Source organism: Triticum urartu, chromosome 6A (assembly GCF_056163025.1).
Source record: "Triticum urartu cultivar PI428250 chromosome 6A, HENAU_Tu73, whole genome shotgun sequence".
NCBI classification, from domain to species: domain Eukaryota; kingdom Viridiplantae; phylum Streptophyta; class Magnoliopsida; order Poales; family Poaceae; genus Triticum; species Triticum urartu.
In genome coordinates this window covers 533280622-533296107 of record NC_141878.1, presented here as the reverse complement: position 1 = coordinate 533296107, position 15486 = coordinate 533280622, and the positions used below count along the sequence as shown (strand labels likewise).

The 15486-nt window shown below is 44.5% G+C and overlaps 2 protein-coding genes across 2 annotated transcripts; both read left to right on the top strand.

Moving 5' to 3' along the window:
• The first annotated feature begins 2553 nt into the window (after positions 1–2553).
• Positions 2554–5605, top strand: LOC125529836 (uncharacterized). Its single transcript, XM_048694258.2, has 2 exons — positions 2554–3959; positions 5296–5605. Exon 1 carries the CDS (start codon positions 2698–2700, stop codon positions 3955–3957), a length of 1260 nt encoding a protein of 419 aa, XP_048550215.1. The 5' UTR covers positions 2554–2697; the 3' UTR covers positions 3958–3959; positions 5296–5605.
• Positions 5606–6723: 1118 nt separating this feature from the next.
• On the top strand, positions 6724–14937 carry LOC125514709 (LMBR1-like membrane protein). Its single transcript, XM_048680053.2, has 14 exons — positions 6724–7158; positions 8469–8545; positions 9145–9303; positions 9783–9996; positions 10077–10163; positions 10251–10390; positions 10938–11018; positions 11876–11940; positions 12142–12317; positions 12709–12839; positions 12935–13022; positions 13206–13419; positions 13789–13883; positions 13996–14937. Exons 1-14 carry the CDS (start codon positions 6991–6993, stop codon positions 14473–14475), a joined length of 2175 nt encoding a protein of 724 aa, XP_048536010.1. The 5' UTR covers positions 6724–6990; the 3' UTR covers positions 14476–14937.
• The last annotated feature ends 549 nt before the right edge of the window (positions 14938–15486 follow it).

The following is a 15486-nucleotide window of genomic DNA, read 5'->3' as shown; positions in this document are numbered from 1 at the left end:
ATTTGTTTACCCACTGTTGCTTTGATTTCAAGAGAGAAACCACTAGTGAACATATGGCCCTCGGGTCCATTGTCCATCAATACTATACTAAGAATCCTATAATTTCTTTATTTGCTCTCTTCTATTTACTTTTTACTTTTTATTTGCTTTGCCTATCGCTGTCAGTTTTAGTCTTACAACTGGCAAGAACAAGGGGAGTGACGACCCCCTTGCCTTTGTTGGATGCAAGCAATTGCTTTGTGTGTGTGCAAGTATTGTCTATGTTGCTGGTGTGGTGCGTTCTACTGCTTCGATAAATCTTGGTTCTTAACTAAGAGAAATACTATCTGCTAGTATATTGCTTCACCTTCCTCTTCGGGGAAATCCAACAACTCCATCATGAGTAGCAAATGCCCTGCCGCCTCCCATGCCCTATTCGTCCTTCGAGGACTCCGCGACCTGTCCGTCGTAGGTGGATGTGAGGTCCATGATGGAAATGGAGGGGTTGTCACTCTCGTCGTCCCACATGTGCTTCCAAACAGTGTTCGTCAGCACCTAGGACGCGCAACTAACGGTGTTCTGGTCCGCGATCACCTGCACAACCTGCACCGCCTCCGCGTCTGCGCCCAGCTGCGTCGCCTATGCGGCGCAAGCGGCCTCATAGAGCCATTCGCCAGCCGGTGCCGCTCGAGGAGAATCAGGTTGTACCGCTGCTCCTCCTGCGCGTGTCAAAACAACGACATAGGTGTCGGCGCAGGCTGCTCCTCCGCCATGGCGTCATCGAAGTGCGCCTGCGCCTGCTCCATGGTCAAGCCGACATGCATCGGCATGGGCTCCGGCGCTAAGTCGTTGTCAGAGCCTGTCTCCATCGTGGGATCGTCGTCGAAGACCTCGGAGGAGCCGGTCGGCATGCCAGCCTCGATCTGCCTGGCACGACAGCTCTACCAGGCGGCCACAAGGGACGGCGACCTCATGCTTCATCTTCGTCGATAGGCTCTCCCACAGAGCGTTCCTGCTGGCGGTCATGGCGGATGTGATGCACGGGAGGAAGATGTGGAGCGGGTAGGGTTGTGTGTGATGTTCACGGGGTGTGTCCGCCTTTAAATAGTGGATGCCGGTGAGGCCAAGCGTCCGGGTGTGTAAATTCACAGGCACTGGAGTTGGTTTCTCGGTCGGTAGTATGTTGAATGGGGGCAGACGAAGGGACCGACATTGGATGGACATGGTAGATATCCATCCGCCCCGTCCACTAAACATCTCTCCAACATTGAGCAGGCGTGTAGACCAGGAATGCGGCGCGGGTGGCGCCCTCGGCCGGCAAGTCACTTCAATATTGGCGCCAACGAGCGGTCATGTCCGTTTTGGACGGGCGTCAATGCGGAGCGGACGCTCTAGAGCGGTGTGAATGCGGGCAGCTGGCTTCGGGTTGGAAAGCGCGCGAGGGCGCGAGAGGGGTTTTTGGTCGGCCAGATTAGTCAGACACGGGCGTGGCAGAGATCCGGATGCTACGAGTTGTTCCCACGATTTAATCCATGATGATCTCACGGTGGGAGATGGCGCTAAAACGCCTTTTGGGGACTTCCCGTGGCTTCTTGGACGCAAACCCAAGGATATTGCACCTCTCATCTTTGCAGCCTTGGCAAAAAAAAACTGGAAGGTTCGTGAGGCCCTCAAGGGGAACGCTTGGATCCTCAAGATCAGCCACGTCGCGATTGTCTCCGCCGCCCACATTCAGGAATTTTTCACTCTATGGATGCTCCTAAATGATTTTCACCTTCATGAGCAAACCGAAGATACCATCGTCTGGAAGCACGCGAACGACGGGGTATACACGACGGCCAGCGTACCAGGCTCAATTCCTAGGCTTGACTTTTCCCCCTTGGATCGCATGGTTTGGAAGGCATGGGCACTTTCAAAGGTCAATTTTTTTGCATGATTGGCATTGCAAGATAGGATTTAGATCGCCGATCGTTTAGAGAGGCGATTGGCTAAATTGTGGCCTCTGCAAGCTTTGCAATAGGGAACAAGAAACGGGTGCCCACCTTTTCTTCAAGTGCCGCTATACGATTCGGCTATGGAAGTCTCTCATTGAGTTGCTTGGTCTCGCGCACATGGATACGTCCGACTGGCACATGGACGAATCCGTCTTCGAATGGCGGGACAAGAAAACCGACAACCGTAACCCCAACCGGTAAGTTTTGGTCTCTCTCACCATGCTTGTCTCGTGGACCATTTGGAATAAAAGGAACACTCAGGTGTTCCGTCATAAGAGTGCGCCACCGACCATCCTACTCGCCGCCATCGTCGACGAGGCCAAGCTTTGGGTGACCGTCGGTGCAAAAAAATTAGGGAATATTTTCGCGGGCGAGTAATTGTCATGCCGTACCTGTGGGTGTGTTGTAAAACTCTAAACTCTATTCTTTCCTTATTTAATAGATGCGGCAAATCTTATACCGCCGTTTCGAAAAAAATAATTACAGACCGTATCCACTCCTGTCACGGATTCAGGGCTGAACACGATCACGACACGAAACGGCCACGGCGTGTAACGAAGCGCCCCTGATCCATCCGTGAAGTCCGAAACCCTTTCTTTTTCTTCTCTTTTCTTTCTATAAGTGACGAGAACGTCAAATCTGAAACCCCACCCGTCCGGTCCGCACTACAGAGAAATAACCCGCGCCGCCGGCCGAGACGATCGAGGCCGAGGGAGCCGCCGCCATGGAGCAGCTGCTGGAGAGCTTTCCGCAGCCCGCGGTGTACGACGCCCTATCCCTCCTGGAGCAGGTCAAAGCATGCTTCGCGCCCGATCCGGACGTCACCGCGGAGTTCCTCGACCTCTTCGCGCGCTTCAGCAGGCGCGAGATCGTCGACATCCCCGCCGTCGTGGCCAGGGCGTACGCGCTCCTCCAGGGCCATCCCGATCTCATCCAGCGTTTCGACACCTACAACCCCTTTCTCCGCCGTCCTGCTCAGCACGAAGCCGAGCCCGTCCGCGATGATCCGCCCAAGCGGCCTAAGAGGGAGCGCCGCCACCCGGCGGCCGCCTCCGTCGACGCCGACTGTGCCGGGGCCATGCGGTTCCTCGAGCGGGTGAAGCTGGCGGACGCCGGGCTCTACGACAGGGTCCTCGCGCTGCTCTTCCACGTGAGGGCGGAGGTCAAGCTCGACGCGAATCAAATCTACGACCAGGCCCGGAAGATTTTCGGGTCGGCGCACGGCCATCTCCTCCGCGGTTTCACGGAGTACCTTCCGACGGGGCGTGACTTTCTGAGGCGTCGCGCGCCCAAGAAGGAGCCGCCGGAAGAGCACCGTGCTCCTGCACCCAAGCGCAAGGCCCCCGCTGCCGGAACGGCCACGATCCGAGTCGACGCCGCGTGCAAGAAGAAACCCCGCGTCGACGAACGGAAGACGACCAACCAGCGCGCCTCCTCGGCCGTCGATGCCCCCAAGAGCGGCGACAAATTCTCCAAGTTTAGGGAGGCGTGGGAGTTCGAGACCACGTACACCAAGCTGGTTGTCACCATAAGACGCACCAAGAAAGCACTAGAAGAACTCAGGCCAAAGCCAAAGAAGAAATCACGGGAAGAAGCCGAGCCGGCGAAGGAACCGCCGGAGGAAGTCAAGCCGTCGCCGGGCCACCACGTGCGGCCGCGTACGTTCGAGGAACTCTACCCCAGCCGCGAGTGCCGGGAGGTTCTCCAGGAGATGTACGGCGACATGTTGGCGCCGATGCGGGAGGCGCTCGAGGACGGCGCGCGCACAGAGCTGGCTCTGAAGACGATCAAGCGCAGGCTGAAGAAGCTGGAGGAGGTGGCCGTGAAGATCGCGAGGGAGCGGCGGGATCCCGCCCGCGTTGAGCGCCGAATGGCAGAGCTTGCCATAGATCAAGTGGTGCTTCTTCGGGGTCAGGCGGAAAGAGCAGCGGCACGCAATCCTGATGGCCCGTGCGAGACCAAGATTGACATGGACCAAGATTGACGGTGAGCAGTGTGGCGTGATGTAGCTTCGGGAAATCGATGCTCTTGTGTGTTGAAGAGGATCATTGAGTGGATAGAGGTGTGTGCCAAGAAAACAAAAAATGAGTGCTCCAAAATTCGTTCTTTTAAGTTCAGAATTTTGTTTTTTTGTACATACCTCTACGGATGTCTTTTCAAGGTGAAATTTTGCACCATGTTAGAACATTTGTTGAAGTTCATTAAAAAACAGTTTTTTACTATTTTTTTCTTTCTAAATTTACTGTTTATGTGGATGTATTTGAGCTCGGGAGAAGATAATCCATGTCCTTTTCCAAGTCTTAATGTAAGAAAACAACTTTTCAAGCATTTCTTTTGTCAAACACATAAATCTCTTTAGACTACTCTTGGTTCTTGTGAATCATCCCAAAATTCATGCTCACAAAAAAATTACACAAAAAACAAGTCCTAGGATTATTCTGATATTTTTTACGCAATTATATTCATTGAGTCAGATCCCCGCAAACCGTTTATGTATTAATAAATTCCATTTTTACTATTTTCCAGTCTATTGAAAATTGATTTCGCTCCCGTTCGATTTGTTACCCCCGAATCTTGGCGCTCGTCTCGTGGGTTTTTATTTTCTTTGATAGCAACAATCAGGGGGAATTTCCTCTGAATCTGCATAGTGCTTTTATGTATCAGGTTATACAGATTTGGTTATTTCAGACTTAGGTCATAGTGCTCTTTTTGGTTTCCTTGAATTTTTCAAATTCATGGTTTTGCAGGGTGAATTTTTTGTTGCAGATTCATAATTTTTTCAGTCGTTCATTCTTTGATTTCTTTCTTCAGTGTTTAAGATGCTCAGTTCAATTAGTTTTTCTCTCTTCGGTTTTATTCTTCTCGTAATTATTTAAATTTTCCCAGTCAGTTTCATTATGTGGGTTCCAGTTTCAGTCCTATTTGTTCCTCATCATCTCGGTTTTAGTTTCAGTCTTTTCCTCTCTTTTTTCCTCATTGTCTCATTTTCAGTGCAGATGTATATTCATTATTTCATTTTGAGGTTTTTCTCTTTCTAGCAGTCAGGCATTCAACGGCACTTTACCGTTTTCTTTTGTTTCAGATTTTTTATATTTAACTCTCTCTTTCAGTATTCAGTGTTCATCCAATCCTTTTTCCATTCATAGTTTCTCAGTATTAATTGTCTTCAGTGTTCACACTCTCTTTCTTCAGTATCAAAACAAGGTGATGTTTGCCCTAGGAAATTCTTCCATCACTGCACATGATTTGATTTCATTGTCCTACGTGAGCATTTTACCTAAATAAAATGGAAACGACGTGAGCATTTGTTTTTGCGTTGCAGAATATCCACAAGGAGATCAGGATCAACATCCCCACGAGACAACTGGTTGCACTAATGGCCAAAGCCCATTATCCCATTTCATTCCAACAACCAAAGGAACCACACCTCGTTGTTTTCTGTGGTCTCTAGGTCGTTTTTATGTGTGTTGCCTGCGGACCAACCCTAGTGGATGTTGTTTGTCAAAGTCTATATCCGAGCCCGCATCTCTAGTTATATTGTTGGAACATTCAGTTATTTTATGAATTTTTTCACTTGTGCTTTTTTTTGGAAGTATGCCAATTTCATCAATACTATCAGTGTGATTGCTTCATCTATGTGTGGAAGTGGTATCTGAAATACCTGTACTTCATCCGAGTGCTTCATGGCGGCCACAACTCACAAGATGAAGCTTTTCTAATTATGCAGCCCCTTTTCTTGTGCCAGGGATATCAGACAGTGTATGTGTTTTGATGCAGCAGATACTGGAGTAGATTGCTTGCACCTTGCACCAGCTAGCAACCGGTAATCCGCTAGTTGGGACAATAATGGAGAATGAAACCATTTTTTTATTTGGGTGGTTAAACATTAAGGCCTCTTTTGGTTCATAGGATAGAATTATAATAAGAATAGAAACTTTGTAGAAAATGAGATGGCATGGATATCAAATCCTCTGAGTAGGAATAGGAAACGAGATGTCATTTGGTTGACATCAAAGGAATTTTTCCATTGAGTCTAGGCTCATTTTTATTTTCCTATGAAATGTGGAGGATAGGAACCATTCCTATGTAGGAATAGAAATCCATTCCTATGAACCAAAGGGCTCTAAAGAAAAAAAATCCTATAAGAATTCTATCCTCTAAAATTTCTATGAAATTCCTTCAAACCAAAGGAGGCCTAAACATTGACTGTTCCACGGAAGGAAAACAGACAGATGAAAACATGTACAGGGACGGAGTCGACGTGTCACGCTAGTGTTGGACAAAAATTTAACCGAGGCTTTTTTTATTTTTTGCAAAAGAAAATTTTAACCGATGCTGAATTCGAAATTCAGTCAATTGTTCATTAGACAGTCCAATAAACACATCATCAAGGCGTGAAAGAGCTGCATCACACTTCGCCAAACGAATAAATCTCCCAAAGTTCATGCCCGCAAATAAAAATTACCCAAGAAACAAGCCTAAAGTTTAATCCGATGACCGATAAAAAGAACTTCGGCGGAGACTTTTTATCGCACAATTACATTCAATTGATTCGAATCAAAACTAAAAAACGTCCATATGTCTCCTTTCACAAAAAAAACATAGCAAGGTCTGAAATATAGCTGCATTGCACCACACATAATACTATATCCCGGCTTTATTCGGCGGACCAGAATATTGCGTGCGTGCGTGCTACTCCCCTCGTACCCAAAATTTTCCTATTCCGAAGAAAGCGGCTTCTGCTCGGCGTGCCGAGCCCACCAGCAACCATCTTTCTTCCTCGCCTTCCTTCTTTCTCCCCCGCCACTTCTCCGGGGAGACAAAAGAGACCTCGCTCGATCTCCCGAGCCGTGCCCCCCACCCCGCCTCCACGCGACGCCGAGAAGCTTCCGGAGCCAGCCGGACTCGTCCGCCCCCACCGCCCCCGCCCCCGACCCGCCCCGAACCCTCACCCGCCGCACCCCCCTCCTCCCGGCCGGCGCGGCGCCGCGGCTAGGCCGAGGCGGAGGGCGGCGAGATGTGGGTCTTCTACCTGATATCGCTGCCCCTGACGCTGGGCATGGTCGTCGTCACGCTGCGCTACTTCGCCGGCCCCGGCGTGCCGCGCTACGTCCAGGCCACCGTCGGCTACGCCTGGTTCTGCTCCCTCTCCGTCATCATCCTCGTCCCCGCCGACATCTGGACGGTCAGATCTCTCATCCCTCTACATCACCCGCCCCCTAGATTTCGATCCTCGTAGTTGCCTGTGATCCCCTCCGGTTCCGGTGTCGGTGCCTCGGCGCGCTGAGATCCGCCCCGGGCTGAGCTAATTGCGTGCTCTGGTTTTGCGCCAATTGGGGTGAATTGGGGTATTAGGACATGAATTTTGATTGGGAAGCTGTTAGTGCGTGGAGTTTCGGGTGCTTGAGGGGAGAACGCGTGGTGAATCGTACATTTGAGTTGCTGCTTCTGGTCCCGGAATGAGGTCTAGGTGACAGGGTATTAGGTTCACCCCTGCGTCAATCAGAGATGCCATCTGTCCAGGAGTACTAATTGGTTAGTTCATAGTTCTAAGAAATGCAGCATAAACAACATGGCCGAGCTAAATTGGCACCATATGTTTAGTGTATAGGGCCTGCTTGACTCTAATTAGCTTCTGAGAAGTCTCTACACTATTTTACTCTTTGTGGCTAATTGCCGTAGCAATGTTCCATTGTCTTGCCTTGGTCCCCTTCGATAAACTTTTTCTGCTGTTTGTGCTGGTACTTGCCGATTAAGTCATCAGTCCACACATGACATTCACGGATTCACCATTATGTTAGATTCATAGGAATGTAGGACACAAGGTGGAAAAAAAATTGTCCTCTCTAGTTGACGGCTTACATGACTTTAGCAAGGGAGCATTCAGCTGCAACAAGCAGTAACTGTTAGCTCAAGGGAACTGAGAACGAAACGATAAGATGGAATGTTAACCAGGCATCAAAATCACACATTTATTCAGATTACATAGTCCAGCTTCACATGTGTCTTCAGTCTGAATGAATGCTATAGAAGAAGTATAGCTGCAAATAGTCCGAGCGTGGACTTGGTTACCTCCACAAAGCATAGAGATCAGGTGCAGGCGAAGTGTCTATAAATAAGGTTTAATATTTTGCTAGAAAGAATCCTAGGTCAGATACATTAGCATGCCTTGAATATTTTGTAGATACATGCTCCACTGATGCCATGCTTATTAGGGTATGGGCCACTCCCTCCCTCTACTGCTTCACATACATGTTGTTGGTGTATTCATCTGTATGAGCAAAGCCGTGCCCAAATGGAACAATCCTGCCCTCTTTATTTAAATGGGTTTTAAGCACAAGCGAACAAATGTTAAAAAGTTAAAAATAGAATATGTCAACATATACATAAGCCAATAAATAGTGCAGGCCATTTATGGCAAACTTTATCCTTGCACTGTGCTGTCAAATGATCTTCACTTATTCGGTCTAAACTCTTACATCACCTCACTTGCAGACATTAACTGGCTTTGATAAAGGTGGAATTGGCTTCTTTTGGGGCTGGTCTTATTGGAGCACATTTATCCTAACATGGTATGAAACTATCATCATCAACATGTCTTCCATTGCTTTCTGCCATGGTTAATGTTCCTGATTGTCAGTGGCATCTAGGACTGACTACTGTTGGTGCACATGCCCTAGCATAATAGATGTTTCTTACAGTAAAATGTCAGCTTTACTTTCCAAATTCAATTTTTTTTTGGATCCTGCTTCATCAGTCCCCAGATCAGTGATTTAGCAACGTATTATTTGCATACCAATGCAACTGTTTCAGCTTCAGCTGAACTTACTAGGTCTGTAGGGGCAGCCCGGTGCACGTAGCTCCCGCTTGCGCAGGTTCCGGGAAGGGTCCAACCACTTTGGGTCTTCATGCCCTCTCTTATGTGCCTGACACTTTCTTACTGTTTGGTTTCAAGGCATTTAAGGTTTTGATGTTACTATAAGGTTGCTTACTTGCTCACTCTATTTCTAGTAGAACAGATAATAACCTAGTTCTTTTCAGCTTTTCAGGGTACTACTTTAGTTATCAATTCATATATTAATTTCTCATGGGATGCAGTAAATTTTATCCTTGTCATTTTCATTGGCACTTTTATCGCTAACACAAGGCTTGTGTCTATGTCCCTAAACAGGGCTGTAGTTCCTACTATTCAAGGCTATGAAGATGCTGGAGATTTCACTGTTAGAGAAAGGCTAAAAACTAGTATTCACATGAACCTGCTCTTTTATTCAATTGTGGGAGCTATTGGCCTCTTTGGACTCATACTGCTTTTAGTCATGCATAGAGCTTGGTATGTTTTAATCTCCACTTGAGCTTCCATGCTCCACGAGTCACCTGATATGTGAATAACCTTGTGTAATATCTTGATATTTTTTTACATTTTAGTTAAGTCATTTCAGCTCTTTCTTTATGGTTGTCGTTCAATAACTTATGGAATATTTTACGGAAACATTTTTGATATTTCAATATTGAACAAGCTACATGTTTAGGATGGTCAGCTTTGATTGGTAAAGAAACATGATGTAATCATTACTACTGCAAAATACTACTCCTTCCGTCCCATAATATAAGATCGTTTTTGACACTACACTAGTGTAGTGTCAAAAACGATCTTATATTATGGGACGAAGGGACTACATCCATTGGCCATTGCACTATTCGTTTGTGTTGCCTTGAGTTCTGCCGAACTAGTTTTCTCAAAATGGCTGCCACTTAAACTTCTGTGATGTGCAGTCTTGACTCTTGACCTGAAGTAAATATTTTTGACAGGGATGGAGGTCTTGTGGGCTTTTTAATGGCTTGCTCAAATACCTTTGGACTGGTGACTGGTGCTTTTCTTCTTGGTTTTGGATTGAGTGAAATTCCAAGAAACATTTGGAAAAACGCAGACTGGACTCACCGCCAAAAAGTACTTTCTCATAGAGTTGCCAAGATGGCCGTGAAGCTTGATAATGCTCATCAAGAGTATTCAAATTCAATTGTTGTAAGTACATTTCTAAATCGTTAATAATACCCATACTCGTTGCCAACTTGCCGTTTGCTGAAGTATTGTTCCTTTTCCAGGTTGCTCAAGCCACTTCAAATCAAATGTCAAAGCGTGATCTCTTAAGACCTTATATGGATATTATTGACCGAATGGTTGCTCAAATGGTACCAAAGCAATTATTAGTACTATTTGCAGTTGAATTTAAAACACTGCGATAAAGATGGTAACTTGTGATTGTATGCATGTTTCAGCTACGGGATGACCCATCTTTTAAGCCTTCTGGTGGCAGATTAGGCGAAAATGATATGGACTATGATACAGATGATAAAACAATGGCCACTCTCCGACGTCAGCTTAGGATGGCCCATGAGGAGTATTATCGGTGTAAAAGGTATTGTGGAATAAACCAACGGGGAACAGTATTACTCTTTGTGTATCTCTTAGTAATATCTGGTACTCCCTCTAAAGAAATATAAGAGCGTTTAGATCACCAAAACGCTCTTATATTTCTTTACGGAGGGAGTACATAACTAATGCAGTTTGTTTGTATGGAAACTGGAAGGGTAATAAGGGGTTGGTTCGCAGCCTAAGATTTCCTAAGTTGGCAAAATTCTTGAGTTAGTTAAGTATGCTGAGTTAGGCGGGTGTTTAGCCCACGTTACATCTTAAGCTGAATTCTATATGAATCAAGATTGTATGGTCGATGATTGTGGGTACTGGGTAGAATGCTAGATGCCTGGGACCATGTTACTATTGTTCCTTTCTCTTTTCCCTCAGCTGGGCCCGAAGCGTCATAAATTCCAGATGTGTGGCAAGATTTCTGTAGGCATGCCAAAGTGTTGTACTTGGAATTCTAGTTTGTAGAGAAACAACGTTCCTGGTGTTCTGCTGTCCCTTTTTAACTGATAATATTAACTTTAGTTTTTGTTATTGTACAGTGAATATATGACTTATGTCATGGAAGCTCTCGATCTAGAGGACACTATTAAAAATTATGAACATCGTGATGCAAATGGATGGTGAGTTTGTTAATTCTTTGGTTAAATGTTATCTCCAGAGTATTTTAATCTTGACAAAATAGCCCTTGCAACTTCACTAAACTTTTCTGTAGGTACTGTAATGCATCTTTTTTGCCTCATTCAATTATATTTCATGATATTGTATTTTGGCGAACCTTCTCTTGTTGTAATGCTGCACAAAGCTACGATAACTTGACAGTTCTGTTCAATAAATGATGTCAAGTGATATGCCATATCATTATGATGGAGGTTTTATTAACCTGGTTAAACAGAAAACAGATAAACTGTGTACAAACAGGATTGTTGATAGTTCCACAAATGGCTTGATTAGTATGTTAGCATATATTCCCTCCGTTCCTAAATATAAGTCTTTGTAGAGATTCCACTATGAACCACATGCGGATGCATATAGATGTATTTTAGAGTGTAGATTCACTCATTTTGCTCCGTATGTAGTCCATAGTGAAATCTCTACAAAGATTTATACTCCCTCCGTCCGGAAATACTTGTCACCAAAATGGATAAAAGGGGATGTATCTAGATGTATTTTAGTTCTAGATACATCTCTTTTTATCCATTTAGATGACAAGTATTTTCGGACAGAGGGAGTATTTAGGAACGGAGGGAGTATATGCGTGATGTGTGGTACTGGCGAAGAATAGTTGATTGGTGGGCTGAATAATCTCAATTGCCATTATGGATGTGTGTGCATGTCTACACGAGCTATAAAATATGCCTCAGTAATTTGTTTGCAAAACCTCGATTAATATGTACTGCAAACTTGTTATACTCGTCTGAAACCTTGTGATGTATCCAACCACAACCATTATTGATTTAGTTTCTTTTTGTCTAAACAGGAAATATGTATCGAGTTTTAGGGAGAGTCGGTCAGGCACACTGGGATCCCTTTTGGACACTATGGGTAATCCTTCTGACCTTTACCAACTATTTTAATTAGTTTTTGTCTTTATCTATTACTCAGTGAGAATGGCTTAACATCAGTTTCTAGACGAAAGTCTAAATTCCAGGCCCACATATTATTCTTAGTACGTTTGAGTTACTGCCTTATGGCTTGCTCAATAATTGATGGAACTGACTCAGTGATACTTTCTTGCATTATCAGAGTTCATTTGGCGTTGTATACTGAGAAAGCAGCTTCAAAAAGCACTGGCTGTTATTCTCGGCTGCATGTCAGCTGCTATACTGTTGGCTGAAGCTACTTTGCTGCCAGGTGGTGTTGATTTATCACTTTTTTCCATTCTTGTAAAATCCGTCGGAAAGCAGGAGGTTCTAGTCCAGGTAAGAAATTGCGTGCTTCATTAAAAACTAAAATAAATGTATCACATGTTCAGTTTACAGGGAAGTTGTTACTTATGGGCTCTTGCTTTCTGCAATGTGTACTATATTGTGTTATTGGTGATAGCTTTGTAGTTTGTTTGCACACCAATCATGTGCATCCGTCATCCATTTGTTATTTAAACACATGCAGACGTACAAGTCACTATAGTTGTGACTCAGTATATCAGGCCTTGCTATTCTTTTGCTCGGTTGACATTAGTTATATTTTATGCAGTATAAAATTTATATCTTAGTCAATGGAATGCCCTTGTCTGGGTCACCTAGCTGTACATTCATTGTGTAGCGTCAGCCTTATTCTGCATGATCTTACATACTTCCTATTTGTTTACAGGTTGCTGCATTTGTCCCTTTGATGTATATGTGTATATGCACATACTATTCGCTATTTCAGATTGGGATGTTAATGTTTTATTCTCTGACTCCACGGCAAACAAGTTCTGTCAGTTTGCTTATGATCTGTTCGTAAGTTCATACTGTTCTGCTTTTTTATGTTTTGTGTGCTTCCTGTCCAATTCGTTCAACTCATTCTGGGCTGTGCACCGAATGCTATTTTGCAGGATGGTTGCAAGATATGCACCTCCCATTTCTTATAATTTCCTGAATCTCATTCGCCTTGGTGGTAATGTTAAAACTACTTTTGAGAAGGTAATAGTTGGACAGTTTCTTCGTGTTATTTATGCTATGTGCTTCTGTTTCGTGAGGATGATATAGTTGACATTTGAAGATGGAATGCTTCCCAGTTTTTCAGTTTTGTTACACTGCTTATTGTTCACCAGATAAATAACACCTAGTTTATCTCTGAACGGACCATATGTTGGCATGTTGCAGAGAATGGGGAACATAGATGATGCAGTTCCTTTCTTTGGAAGACGCTTCAACAGGATCTACCCACTAATTATGGTTGTTTATACACTACTTGTTGCTAGTAACTTCTTTGGACGTGTGATTGACTATTTTGGAAGCTGGAAAATGTTTAAGTTCCAGCGTGAAGAAGAACATATGGATGGTTTTGATCCGTCTGGAATTATTATTCTGCAAAAAGGTTAGGACCGATTTGTGTGTGGGCATATCCTTCATTCTCTTTAGTATATCAGCATAGATTTTTCTATGGTGTATCTTTCATTTCTCAGTAGTGCATTGTTGTGTTCTTTTGTTTGCTTCTTTAGCTGCTTGTCCCTTCAGCTTTCACAGTTCCGCATGGATTTCAGTTTTCTTGTTTCCGCAGATGAAAGCATGTGTGATGCTGTTGCGAATGAACATATTGGGCTATCCGGCTTACAATAGAAATCTGATGATTTATCTGATCATTATTATAGAATCTTTTGTATATTCATTGCAAATTGTTGTGGAATGCTGTCTTTGTTATTTTCAAAAACATGTTCCGCCTAAGCGAAGTTTACTTTCTTTGCAGAGAGATCTTGGATTGAGCAAGGATATAAAGTTGGCGAGCAGGTTATTCCATTGGCAAGATTCAATGGCGCGATTACAGATGTTGAATCTGGAAAGGTACCATTGATGTTGTAGCATAATTACCATATTTTCCCAATCTTATTAGTTATATGTCTATGTTCTGTTTGAAAGGTTTAGTCTTTTTATCTCCTTGTTATGTCATACACAGATTGAAGATACAGTGGAGATGAAAGCCGGGACAACTTCTTCGAGAGTTGATGGAAGAGCCGGTCAATCAAAATATATTCACAACAGGGAAATGATTTCCACCAAGTATTCATCTGTTAGAGATCAGAGTCGGCAGGCAACAAAGCCAGTGAAAAAGGAAACAGTGTCAGCATCTGTATCTCTGCTTGGAGAAGGGAATTCTGAAAATCGCTCGGCTGCTGGAATCTCCCAAACATGGGCTTCAATGAAGAATGGTTTTCAGAACTTCAAAGCGAATATGGGTGCCAAGAAGTTCACTCCTTTGCGCCAGGATCCAGGATTTGCTCCTCATTCGAACGCCTCCTCGCCCGAATCTCTCGATGACATCTTCCAAAGGATAAAACAGCGCCCTGCAGAATCACCCGTAGATTACCTTGACGATGACGACGACGATGACAATACCGGAGACATGGATCCTCCGTTTGCAGGATCGAGAAGATAGGCCGTGTTTTCCCCCTTAGAAGTTAGAACATTGAACTCTGGGAATCAAAAGGATTTGGTAGCATTAGATGCAGAATAGAAGATACAGGATGTATAGATCAGATGATGGTTTTGGTGTGCTTCGAGGAAGCTCAGAGACGCCCTTGCCCATCTGGAAAGGTGCAGACGTGAATGAAAGCACGTGACATGATGACACAGGCCCTGCAGAAAGGACAGCGGATTCTCCCCAACAAGAGATCATGGGAGCGTGACCGTATCACACTTTTCTGCTTTACACACATTGCGGGAGTAGGCACTGCTGACGTGTTATTTTACTTGTTATTAAATGTTGAAATCTGTATTGAACATAAACGAATTCATACTCGAAGCTGACGAGTGTAGGCTGTAAAGTTGGTATGCATTATGTGATGTGCGTTGAAAACATGCGGCCGATACTAAATGGAAAAAAAATTGAAGGTCACAAGTCTCTTGTGTGGGCGAACATCTGACTTTATATTACAGTATTTTGCCGTATATCTTCACCATCTGAACATCTGAGTTTAGTTTACCACTAGGTGCTTGCAATGGGCTACGGAGGTAACTAACACCAGTTAAACGTCCGCAAATATTCAGTGAAAGTCAAGTTATGGAAGTAACGGATGAGAACCAAGTAAAATTGTTGTCTGGAAGTTTTTTTTGAGAGGGGGGGGGGGGGGGGGTGTTATATTATGGAGCCGAGGGAGTACAATACAATATGATGGGGAAGGTGTTCGACAAATAGTAAAAAATTCAAGGTCAAAATTAATTTCAGTTGCAGGGTATTAACAAAAGTAAATTATTATTATTTTTTGCGAAAAAACTTCTGATATGTTCATCTTTAAATATGGCAGTACAACGAACACTAGAAATAATAAAAATTACATCCAGATTCATAAACCAGCTAGCGACGACTACAAGCACTGAAGTCGACGACTACAAGCACTGAAGGCACGCCACTGCCATCGCCCTCCATTGCCGGAGTCGGGCATAACTT

Excerpts from the sequence above, each read along its gene's own strand:
- LOC125514709 (XM_048680053.2), top strand. The coding sequence starts at position 6,991 with ATGTGGGTCTTCTACCTGATATCGCTGCCCCTGACGCTGGGCATGGTC. Across the intron at positions 11,941-12,141 it reads ATCCCTTTTGGACACTATGG|AGTTCATTTGGCGTTGTATA; the intron begins GTAATCCTTCTG and ends TTGCATTATCAG. Across the intron at positions 12,318-12,708 it reads AGCAGGAGGTTCTAGTCCAG|GTTGCTGCATTTGTCCCTTT; the intron begins GTAAGAAATTGC and ends ATTTGTTTACAG.
- LOC125529836 (XM_048694258.2), top strand. The coding sequence starts at position 2,698 with ATGGAGCAGCTGCTGGAGAGCTTTCCGCAGCCCGCGGTGTACGACGCC.